The following is an 18,289-nucleotide window of genomic DNA, read 5'->3' as shown; positions in this document are numbered from 1 at the left end:
GCTCCGTGCTCATCACGCTTGGCTGTGATTGTTGAGCGCCTAACCCTAACCCTGGGGTACCGCCGCCATGCTCAGTGGGGAGCGGCGGAGGCCCTGCTTCTCCCCCACGGGGTCTGTCCTCAGAGAAATGAGCGCCCGGCTATAGGCAGCATGTGGCAAGCAAACGCGTTTTCAACGCAGAATGTACTCGATCTAAGGATGGCATGTGCTCTTATGCTGGTCGCCCCTTTGATCTACAAGTATTGGTGTGAGCCTGGCTGGGAGGCAGAGCCCACGAGACCCAGGTTCCTGCTCTCACGCGGCTTTGCAGTCCAATGGGGGGTGGGCCTGGCGCGGGGAGCAGGGGCTGTGTGGCGGTGGCCCGCGCAGGACAGCCTGTCTGGGGTCTCAGTGACAAGGACGTGGTGGCCACAGGGGCGCCGCGGGAAGGATGTGCCCTCTGGAGTGCACGTGTCTTTCCAGGGCTGTGGGAGACACTCGACTGAGCCAGAGAGCCGCTCCCTGACTTGGGTCTGTGTGTTCGTTGCGACGATTCACTCAAAATGTTGCACCAGAGCAAAGGCTGCTCCGGCCGCTGTGGGAACAGGGGGACATGAGACAAGGGGTGTCCTGGACTGGGCGGTGACGATGGGGATGGAGGGGGCGGACCAGAGCCGCCAGGACTCAGGTGGAGTGGCTCTGGTGGAGGGGCCTTGCTGAGGCACTGGTCCCGTCCTGGGGTCATGTCCCTCTCCTCCTGCCCCGGCGCCCGGGCTCAGGGAGGACCGGCGGCATGTCCGCGGTGCCAGCACAGAGCCCGGTCCGGCCGAGCCTGTTGTGCTCCGAAGCTCAGCGTCCTCCCTGACAGCCCCTGGGGGCCTCCTAATGAGCGTGGAGGTGAGACCTGCGGAAGGAGCAGGGACGGAGCTCCTGCCCCGAGCCTGTATCCCTGCCTCCCCCGAGCACTTGAAGCCACACTGACGCCACTAATCTCACCGTCCTCTGACCCGTCAGCACCGAGGGCACATGCTTCGCGCTGCCACCGGAAACGCTGGTTTCCATGCCCCTCAGAGACCGCCCCTGTGGGCGCGCATCCTCATGGGCCGGGCAGGAGCTGCCCTTGTGCTGAGCCCGCCTGCCAGGAGAGCGAGGGGGCGCCCCTTCCCTGCCTCAGCCTGCTGGCTGCAGCGGGGAAGAGCCGCACCCGCTCCGTCAGGCTCTTATGGGGACGCGGGCGCTAAGGTGGAGGAGCGCCCAGCGTCGTGCTTGGTCCCGCGTGCGAGCCCGGGAAGCACCGGCCTCCGTGGTGCACACAACCGTGTGCGCTGTCCTGCCCATCGCAGAAGCCGCCAAGGACACGCCCTTCGTTCCACCACATGCTGTTAGCAGAGCGCCTTTGGCGTGGGACAAGGGCACCTGGCCTTGCATCAGGAGACCCCAGAGCGAGTGTCCCCTGGGGCTGGGGGCACTGTGGGTGCTGAGGGCGCCTGCCTCTCTCTCCGCTCGGCCCCGCAGGGTCACCTGTGCTGCTTCCATCTTCCCTGGAGGAGACTGGGCCAGGTGGCACCAACCGGTCCACCCCAGTCCACGCCAGCGTTCGGAGCCAAGAGTAGAACCCAGGCTGGGCTGACGCCCCAGCTGCTTCCTTCATCACTGTCGTCATGATCATCATTATGCAGAAAGCTTCTGTTCCTAAGTGCTTGCTTTCTTGGTGGTCACCACATTTTGTCACAATTTTCCTGATGATAACCTACCTGACAGGTCTTCACCTGCCTTCATAAAGTGCCGGTAGGAAGTGGGACACGCGTGAAGGTCTATTTCAGACGGTTTCAGAGCGCCCCAGCCAACAGTTGCTACAGAAAACATTAGAAAATGAGCTAATGCCTCTCCTAACATCAACCCAACCAGAATTTTTTTCTTTAAAACCATCACCCGTCGTAAACCAAATAGTAAACAAGCGGTCTGGCAGCTTCTCGCCACGCCGGGCACTCTGCTCCAGCCCCTCCCTCGCAGACACCGTGCACGTGGGGCCCCTCCTGCACGTGTGCGCGTCTGCAGCAGGAAACGTGCCAGGCCGCGTCATCTGTTTTTCCTGTGAGTGCCGTGGTTATTGCAAGATCCAACAAACTGAAAACATCTTCTGGAGGGAAAAAATGGAACCAAAATTCATTTGGTGAAAGTGACCCTGAGTGCTGACATCACCGTCCACGCAGAGGAGGGAGCCTGTGGCACGTGGCTGGCCCCTCGTTTCTGGGGCCCGTGGTCCTCCCATCCTCCATGTTGGCCCTGGCCTCGGCTGGCGGGATCCGCGGCAAAGATGACGTGAAATCTTTTTGAGCCTCGCGCTCTGTAGGACCAGAGACACAGATCTCTCAGTACTGAGTGTAGCCTGTCGGGAAGGTCCCAGAGTTTTCCCTCAGGACAAGTCCCTCTCTCGAGAGGGAGGGGCAGGCACGGCTCGTGTCCCCAGATGTCTGCCTGCTTCCTCCGATTCACACGCAGGCGTGCGTGCCGAGGACGGCCTCACAAACGTTCCTGTGCATTTGAGGATGTGTGCTGTGACTTGGCAATATGAGGCCCATTTGTTTTTCTCAAGTTGGCTGTGGTTCAGCTGTGTGCTTCTGACAGCTGTGCGTGTGTGCCGCAGTGGGCTCACACCGCATCCTGTTCCGTGGGGTCCGGTGGTACAGTCGTGGGACCTCAGGCTCTGAAGGCAGCGTGACCTAGGGCTGGACACTTAACCTCTCCGAGCCTCAGTTTCCCCTGTAGTACACGGGGGATGTGGTCATCCACATGTGGAGCCTAGTAGGGCCTGGGCTGTGGTTCAGTCTCGCTGGGGGCTGGCTGCCAGGTGCTGGGGGCTGCCACTCTGAGCACCCCCACGGGTGCGACCGATGCAGGGGGAGCCCTGCAGAGGGAGCTTAGCTGTTTCCCCAGCAGCCGGCTCCGTGGCGGGTCTCACACCTTTAGGGGAGGTTGTATGGGGACATCCAGCCCCACAGGAGCGCTAGGGTGTGGGAACACAGACCGACAGCAGGCAACACCCAGACCTGGGCCGTGCCAGCCGGGGAGCTGGGGCCAGTCATCCATGCCTTGCTTTTTGGGTACACCAAGGTCGGAGCCCCACCTCAGAAGGGGAGATCAGCCAAGAAATGGGGACCCAGGCAGAGGCTGCCTGGGAGAGGAGAGGGGCAGGTCGGGAGGCCAGGGAGGTGGTTGGAAGGTCGCTGGCTGGCCTTGAGGGGCTCACTGGGTGGACGGCTGGGTGAGAATGAAGTCCTTGGGGGCCAGGGAGAGGAGGTGTGATGATGCTGTGAGGTCAGTGTCACTCATGGAGTCGAGTGTCTGGCAGACGTGCTCAGGAGCCCCGGGACTGGGAGCTGGGGCAGGGGCGGCAGGTCTAAGGACCACGGGAATGCTGTGGCAGTGACCTCTGGGAGTGTGGGAGGGGCCGGAAACAACAGACGTTTTCTCCCTGGCAGCTCTGGACAGAAGGTGTGGGCCAGGCTGTGCTCCCTCCAGAGGCTTGGTGGGGCGGCCAGTCAGGGCCCCGGGCATCCTGGGCTCGTGGTCATGTCACTCCATCACCCTGTACCTCCCATGGCCTTGCCCACATGTGTATGTCCCCTCTGATCCCGGTAGGACACTTGTTGGATTTAGGGCCCACCCACTCCTGGGGGATCTCCTCATCTGCCTTTTCCGGAGAAAGCCATTCGCAGGTTTGGGGCCAGGACGTGGGCATGTCTTTTGGGGGCCCCCTTTGGAGCTACCATACATGGCAGCACTCTGGACTGAGGACAGCTGCTAGAGGAGGCCTCAGACAAGCTGCAGCCCGTGAGACAGTTTGCTCATTCACGGATGTCTCAGTTGTGCTGAGACGGTCAAGGGTCCGCCACAGGACCCCAGAGAGCACTGCCCGTCTTCTTCCCGAGAGTGTGACGCAGGAGGAATCCCAAGGACCCTTCGCCCAGGCTTTGGGCCCAGACCCAGTGTGGTCAGGTCCCCACGGCCCCTCCTGGGGGCTCTGAGCCTAAAGTAGCTGCTGAGCAGAAGGGCGCCCGACTCTGTGCCAGGGCTGCGGGGGCGTGAAAGTGTGGACTCAGGGCCACGTGGCCAGCTCAGACGACTCCTGCCCACTCCCTCTGCGCCCAGGCGCCTCCTCGGGAGGGGTGGTAACAGCTCTGGGTGGCAGGGTGTTCTGAGAGTTTGGAACCTGCCTGGCCTGTAGGATATTTGGAGATGCACATGTCCGGCCAGGTAAAGCACGTGAGCCCTGGCCAGAATTTGCCGCCCTCCCAAACAAGGAGCTCACCCCAAAGGTGGCCCTGCGGCCCCCTGGCCTCTGGTTGCTGGAACAGTGTGGAACGTGGGGTGCCCTCCCCATGCCTCCACATCTGTGTCTCGCACCCTCATCCCGGAGAAGGCCCCATGCTCGCGAGCTGCCCACCCCGCGTGAACGCCCTGCTGATGGTAGATGCACTAGTGTTACTGTGTTTTCTGTTTCTTGTTTTGAAGTCCCCCTGGCGGCATACGAGTGGTTGGTGTGTTACCTGCTCCGCGAGAGTTACCAGAAATTCAATCAAGAGAAAAGATCAGGAAGCAATGACTTCGAAGCAAGAAACAACAGTCAGGTATCTGTCTGTTTTAAAAATCGCTTTTCTAATTCACTTTGAATTCTTGCACTGCCGTGGCCTTGGTAAGCTGACTGTCCTGGTGGTGGTGGCCGAGCCCTCTGGCCCCTGTGACCTCAGGAGCGTGGCCTCTCTGCACCTTGGTTTGCTGCCAGGGACCTTGCTGGACTGTGGGCGTTGTGTTCAAAGTGCCCGGCGGTGTCTGGCCGCAGCCGGAACTGTCACTGTGGGAGCGGAGACACTGGCTTGTGGGGCCAGACCCCAGCCCTGGTCCCTCCCAGCTGACCGGTGGCACCTTGGTGACTCACGCGAGGTCATACTTGCTTTCTCTGAGGTCATTACTGCCCTTCTTGGGGAGCCTTGGTGGGAATGGTCCCAGGGTGGCTTTGGTTCTCATGCTTGGACGGGGCTGGCTCTCACGTTCCGGAACCCACCGTGTAAAGGCAGCCCGCTCTCAAGTGCCTCCTGGCACCAGGGTCTGGCCTGCTGTGACCCATACATCCATTCTATCTGGAGTGACAGCTGTCATTTGGGAGCCTACAGATAAAAAAAACATAAAAAGTTTCTAGAAGTGGTGTCGTTCCTTCTCCTTGGCCTTGTTTTGTGAGGCTCGTTTCATGTCCTTTGAGAATTCAGTGTCCACATCTGGCCATCTCCTCTGAATGAACCCTGAGCCCTCCCACTGTGCTGTGATGGCAGCTTCAGCGCGGCCAGTATCAAAGCCAGCGGTGTCTCCAGCAACCTGCTGGAGGTGTGGGGGTGAGAGAACAGGATGGCGTCTTGACTGGAAAGGCCTGGGTGGATAACGTGAACCCAGGGCTTACAGCAGTTCAGCAGGTGGCCCCCATCAGTAAACTTGACTTCAGTACCCCAGCGACCAAAAGTAGGGGGCATCGAAATGATCCTTCCGGAATGGCTGGGGCCACAGCATGCTTATTCTTTTGGACACTGCCAGGAATGGATTAGCCTGTCCCATGTCACCCCTTTCCCCGCCCGTCAGGCCGTCACTGTGGAAGTGGAGGGCCTCCCCAGAGTCACAAGCCAAAGCCCCAAAGAGATGGAGGGCACGAGAGGCACCCATTCCTGCTGTGTCCGAATCCCGGAGAGCTGCCTGGAGGTGGCTGTGGGTCTCTGCGCCATCCCCCTTCACCCCTGCCAGCTGGCCCATGCCGAGCACCCTGACAACAGACATCAAGCAGGGGCTCAGCCGTTTTAGAAATAATTCACCTTTAGACCTTCGTTAAAGCACTGCGTGGCACCGTTTCGGTGAGTCGCACGGCACAAAAGGAAGGGAGAGGCCAGCCGAGCCAGCCTGGGCCCTGGGTCCGGCAGAGGTGGGGTCCCCGGGAGGACTGCTGAGCGGACCGCACTCATCGGCTGGGTGCAGCCGCACGGAGCGGCTGTGAGGCCTGGAGGGGAGGTGATGACCCAAGTGCGCTCTTGCATTTTCCACGGCCGGTCTGGATCCCGGAGCCTGCGAAGACCTGGTACTGGGTCAGCCCTCACAGCCTGGCTCTTTCCCATACGGTGTGTTACCTGGAGGCTCGGTGTGGGACGCGCCTTCTTGAGACAGGAAACCAGAAGCCATAAAAGAGAGAAAGTGGTCAGATCTGACTGTGTAAACGCTCACCATTTCTATAAACAAAGTCAGGAGACAGGCTGCAGGCTGGGGACGCACGTGTGGTGGGACTGGCAGGATGTCCCGGTGGGGAAGAGTTGGCCAGGGAGCCAGCTGCAGGCACAGAGGTCACTGAGCACGGCCCGGGGCCGGTCAGGCGAAGGACGGTGTCCGGCGGGCTTGGGGGCGTGAGCTGCTGTGTCCTCTGGGGCAGTTAGTGGCTACTTCCCTGAAAATACAGAGCGTGCTGACTCTGACTTGGGGGGGGGGCGTATTTATCTCTTGTCCCCTCCTCGCCCCCCACCCCCGAAACAGCTGCCCCCCCATGCACCTACTGCAAGCCAGACACACACAGTAGGTTCTTTTTTAAAAAAGATGCATTTATTGCCTTTTTTGGCCGAGTAGTACCCTCCCATGTTCAAAGTGAGAACATGTGAGAAGGTGGGCGGTGGGGTGCCCCTCCTGCCGGAGCCAGTCCCTGTCCGGAGCTGCCTGTCTGCCATCAGAACGCCCATGAGCTGTGTTCTCCTCCCCCCACCACACCCGGGGCTCCCGACGCGGGTCACTTCCTGCCGTCTTCTCTGATGGATCAGGCAGCTGGGGCCAAGAGAGATGCCCTGGGTTACCCGGCTCAGCTGTGCTGGGCCCGGCCTGGAACCCAGTGCCATCCGCAGGGCCTGGCTCTTTCCCCTGAACTGATGCCTGGACGTGGACAATGAGGAGTTCGTTTTTTGCCTGAAGTACCCATGATTCGCTGATGTGCGACACCCTCAGGAATTAGGGCGCAGCAGAAATGAATAGTTGGATCTGATGGGTTAGGGCTTCGTGGGGGTGGGGGCTCGAGGGAGAGGGGAAAGGGCTGGGGGCCGGGGCAGGCCCTCCGGGCTCGTCACGTGTGACGACCCCCTGAGCGCTCACGCTTCGCCGGCACTAACGAGCCCCAGGTTCGCTGCTGCAGAGCGACTGACCCCCAGTTAGACTCCCCACGGGGACAGTTGAACAGCACGGTGCTGGGGGGTCAGCGGGTTGGGCAGGAGCCGAAGGGCAGAGCTGGGGCCTCGCTGCCTGTCCCCGCCTAGTGAGCTTGAGGGAGCAGAGGCTCCAGCCGGACCCATCCACGGACAATTCCTGGGGGGCCCGTCCTGTGCGCTGCCCACAAAGATTCCAACAGCAGTCCTGGCCTTCCCGCGGTGTTTGCACACGTGATCCCCATGCCGTGCCCCCTCCGTGCACGGCTTCCCCTGGTGTCACTGTCCTGCCCAGCGACGTGCGCTAGAGCTCCCACCTTGGTCCGTGCTCCCGACGGTTTCTTCCACCGCCCCTCCCCCCCCAGGCTGTAACGGGGCTCCAGCTGCCGGCTCACGGGGATTGGCGGCTCTGTGCTGTGTTTTGTTTTAAGGTGTACTACTGCCGTCCCTTGGCCCTGGCGTTCCTGGAGCTCACGGTGGTGCGGAAGTTCCACGAGTACACGCACCAGCGCAGCGTGCCGCCCCCGCTGCGGGCAGTGCTGGGGCGGCTCAGTGCCCTCTACGCGCTGTGGTCCCTGAGCCAGCACACGGCCCTGCTCTACCAAGGTGAGGCCCCTGTGGTGGGCACCTGCCTCCCCGCCCTGTCCCGCCCCTCCCGCGCGGGAGTCCAGCCGCATCCTATCCGGAGACTTGGCCTTCTCGTGAGGCATTACCTCCACGTGCACTCACTGAGCGGTTCTCACGGGCTGGGGATCTGTGGGCAGATGAGGAGCCCAGATTCCACGGTAAGAAAAGCGGCATCAGGACAGGACGTTTCCCTTTTGTCCAGGGTCCTGTTTGGAAGTCTGTTTCCAGTTCAGTTCAGAGAATATTTCCAGGAGGTGCACATTAGCCCGTCAGGGAGCTGGTCTATAGTGAGCTGAAGGCCACGCCTCCAGGCCCATGGGGCCCAGATAAACACAAGCCCAGGCTGCTGGGAGGCACCCTCAGGAATGCCCAGCCTGTGGACCCAGGAGGGCTTCCTGGAGGAGGTGGTGTGGGGGCTGATTCCCAGAAGATTGGTGAAAACGGTATAAGCCTGAATCTGTTTTCATTCTTGTCCTTCTAAGGAGTATTTTTAGACCTTTTCCCTAATCTCCGCCCCCTACCCCGGACATGTTAATGTTATGACAGCCTGTATATCTGTTCATGTATCTTGGCTTTCTGAAGAGGAAGACTGTCCTACTCCCCTTGCCAGGAACCAGGTTTCCCCCTCAGGGCTGGTGTTGCCCCCACGGAGGCAGTGAGAGCACGTGGCTAGGTTTGTGAGGGGAGAGCGGGCTTCGAACCCAGGAGTGGCGGGATGCGGGGCAGGGGACTGTGTGTTGACATGACAAGCCTGAGGGATGGACAGTTTCCTTCACAAAAATCAAGAGATTCTGCAGCAAATGTGCTCTCAAATGCACAGACCATGTGCCCCACGAGACGCCACGGCAAGCCTACTGTGGTGGTGGTGGTGGTGGTGGTGGAGGTGGAGGTGGTGATGATGATGATGGTGGTAGGAGTGGGGCTGGTGGGAGTCTCCTGACCTCGCTCTGACCTCCTGGCACATACACAGTGATGGGAAAGAGACACGGGGGCCCTGGCCCCAGCCAGCGTGTTCCTGCAGAGGGGAGACCTCACGTAAAGCACTTGGGGGGCCAGTGTGGACTTAGGGTGCCAGACCCAGTGTGACCAGTGCTGTGCTTACAGGGGGCTACTTTGCTGGCGAGCAAGCAGGTAAAATGATCCAGAGCGCCATCCTGGACCTGTGCTCACAGGTGAGCTGCGATCACTCCCATGTCACCACGGTTCCCCCGTGTTATATGTAGCCGCAACGTAGTGACACACACCTTCGCCTCGCACACATTCTTGTGTGTGCAACGCTGAGTAAGAACAGGAAGATTACAAGAAAATATGCCCAAGTCAGAAATCTTAGGCGAAGAGTGAGTTTCAGGGAATGTCTTCCGGTCCATACTCTGTAATACACATTTTACAGCTGCCGTGGTGATTCTCTCCAGCTTTCCAAGGGACTCAGCCTCCAGCTTAAATTCATTTCATGGTATTTTTCTTGTGTATTCTTTTACCTTTGTCACCCAGAAAGGTCACGTGAGCTGAACCCCCACTGTACGCTCTGTCCAGTGGGCCCTTCTGCGGGGTGGACGTATCCCGGAGCCGTGCCGTCCCATCAGTCACTGTGCCCCGCAGCTGTTGGCCGTGGAAGTGTGTCCATGTGACCGAGGGTGTTTATCTTTGATTTTGACGAACACACACGTAAAGGGCCGCACGTGCTGGTGCAGCCAGATTGGGTGACTGTCCTTAGCAGAGTCGTGGCTCCTCTTGGTAGTGAGAAATCGTTTTATCAGCTGTCTGAAATGACTGGTGACATGCCACTCCATTTCTCCCTCTCGGTGCTCAGAGTCGATGTGGTTCCAGGCAGCACCTCGGTGATTGGTTTTAAACCTCTCCCCAGACTCAGTGGCGAGCCCTCGGTCTCCAGGGGTTCTGGATCGGTGTGCGTCTGTGACGGCACCGCTCCCGTGTGTGACCACGTGTACTTTCTGTCCAGTAAAACCAGTGATCACAGGGTTTCCTAGGTGTGTTCCCCTTGCTCTCAAACACCTGCGTCCTCCAGAACCCACGCATCGCGGCTGTGGCCCAGGCAGGCAGGTGGGCACGTGCACAGTCATGCAGCGGACGCCTCGTCTCCCTCCACCACTGGGGAGTCCCAGGTCCTTGTTGTCACTCTGGGAGGCCTCAGTCAGACAGGTGGAGGGAGCGCCCGCCCCGTCCAGCGGTTCACTTGTGCGTTGTCTGTGGGCGTGTTGGCGTGGCCTCCGCAGAGGGGGCCACTGAGCCGGACCGTTTCCTGCTGTCACGTAGCAGGTGTGCCGACCCCTGTCTAGACAAGGGGCCTTGCTCTGCCAATGGTTCCATCCGAAGTGGGTGGGCTCGTTCATCTGCGAGCCAAGGGCCAGAGGGTGCGTGGCCATGGAGCGAGGAGCGCGGTGTGCTAACGAGCAGGCCCCCAGCCACGAAGCTGTGCTCCTCTCCTCTCTCATGTGGACTTGGTTGTTCCGAGCCGGCCAGGTGCTTTCTGTCTGCGTCGCTGAAACCATCCCACTCCAGGGCTCTGGTCGGTGCAGCCAGGGCACGTCACAATTATTTTAAGAAAAAAGAATGTTTTTGCATCCAGAAAGTTCTTGGGAGTCTTCTCATATAAAGTCCACGTGTCGTAGTGAAGAGCCGCTTGCACAAGGGGATGGGGAGTCATAAAACCATCGCGCACCAGACAGCCTTTGTAGGACGGCTTTCCTAGGCGCCCATAAACACCTTCCCCGGCACATTGTTTCCGGACATGTTTTCCTCCGCTGGAAAGGCAGCTGCCCAGGTCAGGCAGGGTTCAGACACAAATCTGAGGACGCTAGCCGGCTAGCGAGCTGCTGAGCCACTCTTGACGAGCAGCCCCTACCTTACTGAAAAACAGTTAATGCACAGCCAGTCTTGAGTGATTAGCGACATGGAGAAAATATTCAGACACACACCAAGGGAATGTGTGACGTGGGCCCATGAGAAGATAATGGGTTAGTAATCAAGCCACGCACGCTACCATTGCTAGCGGGGTGTAGCAACAGACGGCCGGCGCTCTGTTTCTCAGCGGTCGCCATGGAGATTTCTGGGGGTTGCCAAGCGAATGGACTTTGTTTTCCAACAGCTGAAAGATGATGCGGTTGCCCTGGTGGACGTGATCGCCCCTCCCGACTTTGTCCTGGACTCACCGATTGGCAGAGCCGACGGCGAGGTGAGTCCCCCTATGGCCGGGTGGGAAACGCTGCACGTCCGAGCGCCAGCGGGGGCTGCTCTGGGGGCTGCCGGTGGTTGCTGCCGAGCCTGAGATGATGGCGTGGGCCAGGAGCGCCCTGGCGCCTTCCGGGACGTTGTCACGCTCGGGCAGCAGTGGAGGGAGCGGCCAGGGGAGGTTGGGGTGGTCTGGGGCGAGTTAGCCGCACCCCAGCCTGTCTTCCTCTGAGATGTGGGCTGGCGGCAACACCCTCGTAGGGCCGGCGTGCTGCGGTCAGCATAAGCCCCTGCTGAGTGCGGCCCTGCGGCGGTCCCCCTGCTCGCACACCCCCAGGGACCCTTCCCAGTGCTGGGTCTTCCTGACATCTTAGTGCTGGTTCCTGACCCTTTCCATCAACCGCCCACTCACCCCTGGTACTTTCACTTCCCAGCAGCCCCCACTTGGCTCTCCCCCGATCTCTCTTGCCCCGCCGTGCTCCAGGATGATTTCTTCAAGTGGTCTCGCCAGGCCGCTCCTCTGTAGAGCCCTCCACCAACATCCCTCATCCCCGAACCTGCACACACACCCCTTCCCAGACCCCCAGCCCGGGCGGCCTGACCTCTGTCTGCCTGGCTCTCCAGGGTCGTTTTATGCTGAGCTCCTCTTTCCTGCTGGACTCCAGCTGCACCGTCCCCCTCTGTTCTTCTATTACGCTAGGCTTTCCCACCACAGGGCCTTTGTATCTGCTGTTCCTGCTGCCTGGAGCACTTCTTTCCATTGCATCTCAGCAGAACGCTGCCTCCTAGCTCTTCTCTGAGGCGGGTGCCCCCACCTAGTCCTGCCGTGGGACCATTGCGGTCTCATTCCTGAGCCCACTCCTCTCCCTACGTGCTGCGGGACGCTCAGGGGGCTGCTCCCCACCTTCCAGCAGTGCGCCCCCTGCAGGTTCTTGTTGCTGTGTTACCACTGGCCTGAGGTCTCACAGACTGGGACCCCCCCCTCCTCCCCGGCCCCCAAGGCCACGTTCCTTGTGCCGAAACACCGCTTTCAACTCAGGCTCTGTTTCGGTGGAGATTGAACGTAAGGGGGCAGGAGCCCCGACTGTGGCCCAGCCCAGGCCACACCTGGGGTTGGGATGATGTACTGGGCCCTGGAGTGGGCAGGACAGAAGTCCCCAGGCCGGCATGGGGACAGTTCCATCTGTGGAGGCCCGCTGTCCTCTGGCCCCCTCCCACACGATGTCTGTTACACACCCACTTTGCCAGGGAGAAACCCAACATCCGGAGAAGCCGGGTGGCCTGCCCACAGCTGCCCAGCCAGGAAACAGCAAGGCAAGGATGTGGGTAGAGATCTACCACCTGGAGAGAAGACAGGAGACTGGACCTCGGTCCCCAGTGTGTCCAGGGCCCCAGTGGGCGCACGCAGGAGGACGTGCCAATAAGGCCGTGGGAGAGGGGCTGGCCTCTGCCCATGGGGGCGCTTAGCAGGCTCCAGGCTGGCAGGCACTCGAGGAGGACCCGGACATGGCTTCATGCGTGGCCCCGAGCCCCCGGGAGGGTTAGTGGGTGTGGAAGGAGCCAGAGCAGCTGGCATACTGGAGCCCTGTGCGTGCGTGCCCCGCAGAGGCAGCCCGGCTCCCGGCAGGAGAGCGGCCGGTTCGCAAGACCCTGTGCCTGTGCCGCGGGCTCTTCGTGGCTCCGGATTCCACCATGGAACCCCAAAGCCTCACCCGGCAGGCAGGTGTGTGTGGCACGCGTGTCAGCCAGCTGCTGCTAGATCAGAAGTGCATTGTAAGTGAGCAAACACGGCTGCCCGCGGTTATGTAAGCGACCATTCCCTGCGGCGTCGTGCTCTGAATTGCGATTCGTAACCTGTGCGGAGAGAGTGAGCCTGATGTCCCTGTGGGAGTGCGCAGAGCCGTGTGGGAGGGCCCAGGAGCCCACTCAGCACGTGCAGGGACAGTGGCTTCTTCAAGTAAGGAGCACGTGACTGGCTCAGTGGTCCAGCACGCAACTCTTGATCTCAGGTTGTAAGTTCAAGCTCCGCGTTGGGTGTGGAGCTTGCTTAAAAAAAATAAAATAAAACTTGTCAAGGCCAGGTGGGTACACAGGACGCCGTTCCCTGGCTCGTGGACTGGAGACCTGTCAGCCTGGGCTCCGTGTTTGGGGTGGATGAAGAACTGGTCAGCAGCTCCTGTGATGTGCACGGCCTTCTTCTAGGGGAGAAGCTGCTCTCCTTTCCCGCGGGGCAGCCCGGCGGGAAGGGTTTGGTGTGAGCGTGCTGGAGCTGGCCCAGAGGGGCAGGCGACGGGGCCGGCGTGCGGGTGCCCACCCTGCCGGGCAGGGGAGAGGGCTCGTTTCCGAGCAGACAGCTAGCGCTCACCTGCGGAGCCCGCGCGGGCCTCCCCCAATGAGAGTTCCCGGAGAAAAGAACACGTACAGAGCTGTTGTCATAAACGTGTTTTAAAGTATTACGTGTTTCCAGTTGTTTTCTGTTAGAAAAAAAGATTGATGTAAATTAAATCATCTTAAAAATTTCTAAAAAGTGACAAGTGGATTTTCTGTTTTGAACAAAAGCTTGTGAGGGGATCTGCGTCTGTCCCCTCGGCTCTGTGAGGGGCCTTGTTTATTCACGTATGTGCTTATTTTCCATAGCTCTATAAAAACCTCTGGACCGCTGTCCTTCTGGAAAGCAAAGTGCTGGAGAGGCCATCGTGGTGGTTGGAGTTTTCCGTCAATAAGCCTCGTGTAGGAAGTTTGAAATCAAAGCTGTAGCCACACGGCTCGTCCAGCGCAGTCTAGGTGAGGCCGAGGAAGACTTTGACCTCACAGCCTTGTTCCAGGCGATATGGGAAATGCTGCCGCTTTCCAAGCACACCTCTGTCCGTCCCGCGCCGGCCTCTCCCCGGCCTCTCCCCGGCCTCTCCCCCGGCCTCTCCCCCGGCCTCTCCCCTGGCCTCTCCTCGGCCTCTCCTTGGCCTCTCCCCCGGCCTCTCCCCCGGCATCTCCCCCGGCCTCTCCCCCGGCCTCTCCCCCGGCCTCTCCCGGCCTCTCCTCGGCCTCTCCTCGGCCTCTCCCGGCCTCTCCCCCGGCCTCTCCCCGGCCTCTCCCCCGGCCTCTCCCCGGCCTCTCCCCGGCCTCTCCCCCGGCTTCTCCCGGCCTCTCCTGGCCTCTCCCCGGCCTCTCCCCCAGCCTTTCCCCGGCCTCTCCCCCGGCCTCTCCCCCGGCCTCTTCCCCGGCCTCTCCCCGGCCATTCCCCCAGCTTCTCCCGGCCTCTCCTTGGCCTCTCCCCCGGCCTCTCCCCGGCATCTCCCCGGCCTCTCCCCTGGCCTCTCCCCGGCCTCTCCCCCGGTCTCTTCCCGGCCTCTCCCCCGGCCTCTCCCCTGGCCTCTCCCCGGCCTCTCCCCCGGCCTCTCCTCGGCCTCTCCCCAGCCGCACAGGGAGGGCTCCCCCCACAAGGCACAGGGCGGACGCCTCCGCCACATTTGCTGCGTGCAAAGAAAATAGTATGATCACCTTTTCCTGAAGGACTGTCTTTCTTCTGATAATTAGGACTCTGCCCGTGCTGTGTGCACAGGCCAGAGAGGAGGCCACATGCTCACAACCAGGGCTTTCCAGTCCCAAGATTCCTTACAAAGCCCTGCTTCGCTAAGTGCTTCACGATGCCAATCTGATTCTTTGTTAACTAGTTTGACTTTATCATGTAATTAAATCCTACCTGAATGATGTAATTTGAGATTTCTAAGGAGAAGAAAATCTATTTTGTGTGGAAATCGCAGTTTCCATCAAGGAAATGTTTCCAAAGAAAATAAATGCGTCACACGGGTCTGGTCAGTTTAAGGTCCTGAGCTGCCGGCCGCGTGCAGCCCTTCATTCCGGTTTGCAGCTCGGATCCGGCTGTTCGGCTGTCAGCAGGGTGCCCAGCGCTGCTCGGCGGCTCCCGGCCCCGTGGGCGAGTGCGCCTGCCATCCGGTGGAGGCCAGGTCAGAGGGGGACGAACACCCACCCGGTCGCTCATGGGTCCCCGCTCAGCACGACCAGCTCGCGGGTTCCTCTGTCATCAGCAGCCGCTCTGTCGCCTCGGAGCGCAGCAGGCAGACGGGACCCAGGCCCCCCGAGGAGCGCAGGTGGTGCCCAGGGACCGGGGAAGGCTTATCTCCAAATAGCTCCGAGTGCCTCTGAGCACGGGAAGGGCGGGGGCAGGACCTGTTTTTAAAGACTGAATTTCCAGCTTTGGGAACTACTGGAGTAGTTCCTTCACTTCTAAAGCCTCAGCACGCCTAGAAAAGGGGAACCTGACCCCACCCTGGACCCTGCAGGGTGGCCAGGAGCGAGTGAGTGGGTAAGAGGGGCTGCTTTTATTGAGCACCTACTCTATGCAAGGACCTTGTCGTCACCATTCCTGGACCCATAGACAGCCGGGTGGGAGGAGTCGGACAGGCACGCGCATTTTACAGGTGAGAAAACTGACCCTGAAAGCCTCGGTCACCACCGTGACCCAAACACGGCCAGGAAGTGGTCTGGCCCAGAGTGCAGGCACGAGCAGCCGTCCTGATGTTCTGGGCCCAGCACGGGGCCGGCTCAGAGCAGGCAGGTGCTGGTATCAGGGTCGTAGCTTTTACTGGGGACAGTCCTACCCTAGTGTAATGCTCCGCGGGGCGGGTGGTTCCACCAGCAGCAGCAAGCAGCTGCCCCGGGTCCAGCGAGCTGCACCGGGGGACACAGCTCATGGTGCTGTTAGCGTCCCGCGTGCAGGTTCTCGGAGGAATTGTTGCATTGTTGCGCCCGTCCTTCGGGAACCACGGACAGCGGCTGGCACGCCCCACAGCCTGCAGACGCCGGCGGTAAAGCCAGCACGCGGCCGTCGGGCTCTATTTCAGGAATGTAGAATGTGTCAAAGAGGAAAATGTCACAGCTCCACTCTCAGCGATAACCACTGCTTACACATCATGTCCTCTGGGGCCAGAGGACACAGAATTGGGTTCACTGTGGTCTCGGGTTCCTGCCGGGTTTGCCCCATGCCGCTCAGGCCGGAACGTTGACTGCCTTGTGCCCCCTGCTTGGGGCCCAGTGGACAGTTCATCCCATCTTCTGGTGGCGTCCCGGTGCACCCCAGTCCTGAGGCCCTCTGTGTGTCGGGCACTCGTGCGTGAGTGTGTGTGTGTGTGTTAGAGAGAGAGAGAGAGTGATTTTCCTAACAGAGCATGGGGCCATCCTCTAGTCTCCCTTTCTAGCTGAAGGGCATTTCTCAGGCATTGCCCTGTCGCGCAGCACGGACCTACAAGATTAACAAGCCTCCCGAGGGACGTAGAGAGACTCTGCTTGGAGCAGCTCTGTGCACAGTCAGCTCCTGGCCGGCGGCTGGCCGGGACCAGCGCCTTGAGGGTGGGACTTGTGATACCGCCACGAGTCAGAGGTGGTACAGCCAGCGTGGGCAAGCACAGTGTGAGAGCCGGGGAGGGCCAGGAGGCGCCCCCGATGAAACAGCACGAACGACAGAATCCACTTCGATCCGCACTTGTCAGCGTTGAAATGGGCTAACAAGGAAGGCCTGGCCCGCAGACCGCCAGTGCTGGAGAGTTCTCACACCATTCGCAGGAAGACACCTGCCTTTCCCGCTCCATCGCCCCTCCCAGCCGTGTCCTCCTGGTTCCAGTCTGGGTGGTGAAGGAACACAGGCGACGCCAGGGCAGGTGCGCTCTCCCTGCTCCCTACTGAGGCTGAGCACGTCTTCCCAACTACTTGCAGGCTATCTCTGCGTGCTCTGTGATGATTGCCACTCCCGATTTTTGTCTAACAGAGCCTGTAGTTTTCACAGTATTCTGCTGATTTTAAAAATACTCTTTACATATTAAGAACAATAAACCTGGGACCTACGTTTATCTATTAGTTTTCCTCATTCATCCTTTGCCTTTTGATTGTATTAATTTTTTTCTTTTTTTTTTTTTTTAAAGATTTTACTTCTTTATTTGACAGCGACAGCCAGCGAGAGAGGGAACACAAGCAGGGGGAGTGGGAGAGGAAGAAGCAGGCTCCCAGAGGAGGAGCCCGATGTGGGGCTCGATCCCAGGACGCTGGGATCACGCCCTGAGCCGAAGGCAGACGCTTAACGACTGTGCCACCCAGGCGCCCCTAATTTTTTTCTTTTTGATTTAACATAAAGTTGAAAATAAAATGTGAAATCTTATATATAGAAAACTAAGACTCTTCCCTGCTTCGTCCTTTGAGGTCATGCTTGGAATGTTCTCTCCCACACCAAGATTATTTCTACTCTCCTCTGTTTCTCTCAGACTGTATCAGCAATACTCAGTCGACCGGGAATTGACTTTGAGATACGGTGTGTAGAAGGGATCCCAGATGGCTGGCCCCTCGGCACTGCCCTACCCAGAAGTACCACCTGCAGGAAATGCAGAATCACGGATGTTCTGGGCCCATTTCTACCCTTTTCTATTTTATTGTCTTTTCTCACATCGGCTGCTACGGTTTCCATTATCGTGGCTTTCATACTTTCAGTAACCTTTGGAGCAGCCAAAACCTCTCTCATCTCTTAAAAAAAAAGTCTTAGACATGTGAACTTTGGTATTATTTTGTCAAATTTGGTGCTCTCCCTTCCCAAGATTAATGAAAGATTCTTTGGAATTGGGGGGTTTTGTTTCATCTATGGATTACTATCAGGAGAATTTATATCTTCATGGGAGTCGTCTTTCCATCTGAGACCATTTTTTCATTTTGTTTTTAGTAAAAAACTATCTTGCTTTGGTATATTCACTTTGTAACTAGTCACTTTTTAAAAAACCGTAGTTATAATCGTCTTATATTTATTCTCTTTGGTTTTCCTTCTATGTCATTGGCCAGATGGTTTGGCCATTGTCCTTCCAAAACTTTTACCGGTCATTTAGCCTTCTGGCTAGCGTCTGCTTGTCCCACCGGAACAGTCTCCTTACAGGTGACGGTGGGCGCCACTGTCTGGCCTCAAACGTTCAGACTTTGCCTTCCGTGGTTTGCACTGGTGCGACGCTGCGTGGGGGAGGGATCGCGAAGACGGACAAAGGCAGACGACCAAGCCAGGGACCTTCTCTCTGGGCCGACACCCAGGCGTGTGCTTATGGCTGGAAATCCGACTCCCCGAGGCCACAGGCTGTGGAGTGGGAGTCTTCGCCCCTGGGTGCCGACTAGGAGCCAGCCTCCGGTGGCTCTGTGGGGCCAGCTGAGCGGATGCAAATGGAAACCACCAGAGCATCAAGAATACAATAAAAACCTGCCCAAACCCCGTCATCATTCTTGAGAGCCCATTA

General features: G+C 59.3%; 1 protein-coding gene across 7 annotated transcripts in view; it reads left to right on the top strand.

Moving 5' to 3' along the window:
* ACOX3 (acyl-CoA oxidase 3, pristanoyl) overlaps positions 1-17,181 on the top strand; it is a 39,120-nt gene extending 21,939 nt beyond the window's left edge. Inside the window, exons 14-20 of one of the 7 annotated variants that reach the window (XR_015725600.1) lie at positions 4,495-4,610; positions 7,628-7,802; positions 8,928-8,995; positions 10,930-11,016; positions 13,650-13,796; positions 14,830-16,687; positions 16,949-17,181. Coding sequence is in view for 6 of the 7 variants with exons in the window: in XM_087864320.1 (XP_087720446.1) it covers positions 4,495-4,610; positions 7,628-7,802; positions 8,928-8,995; positions 10,930-11,016; positions 12,261-12,479 (665 nt within the window). In the remaining variant the exon portion in view is untranslated. The other 6 variants (XM_087864319.1, XM_045777079.2, XM_045777078.2 and 3 more) reach the window with 6 other exon arrangements.
* The last annotated feature ends 1,108 nt before the right edge of the window (positions 17,182-18,289 follow it).

The sequence above is a fragment of the Ursus americanus genome, chromosome 8, assembly GCF_024610735.1.
Source record: "Ursus americanus isolate L20-20 chromosome 8, mUrsAme1.1.p, whole genome shotgun sequence".
In the NCBI taxonomy this organism is placed as follows: Eukaryota; Metazoa; Chordata; class Mammalia; order Carnivora; family Ursidae; genus Ursus; species Ursus americanus.
Note: the sequence above shows the minus strand (reverse complement) of the source record. Positions and strands in the feature narration are given on the sequence as shown.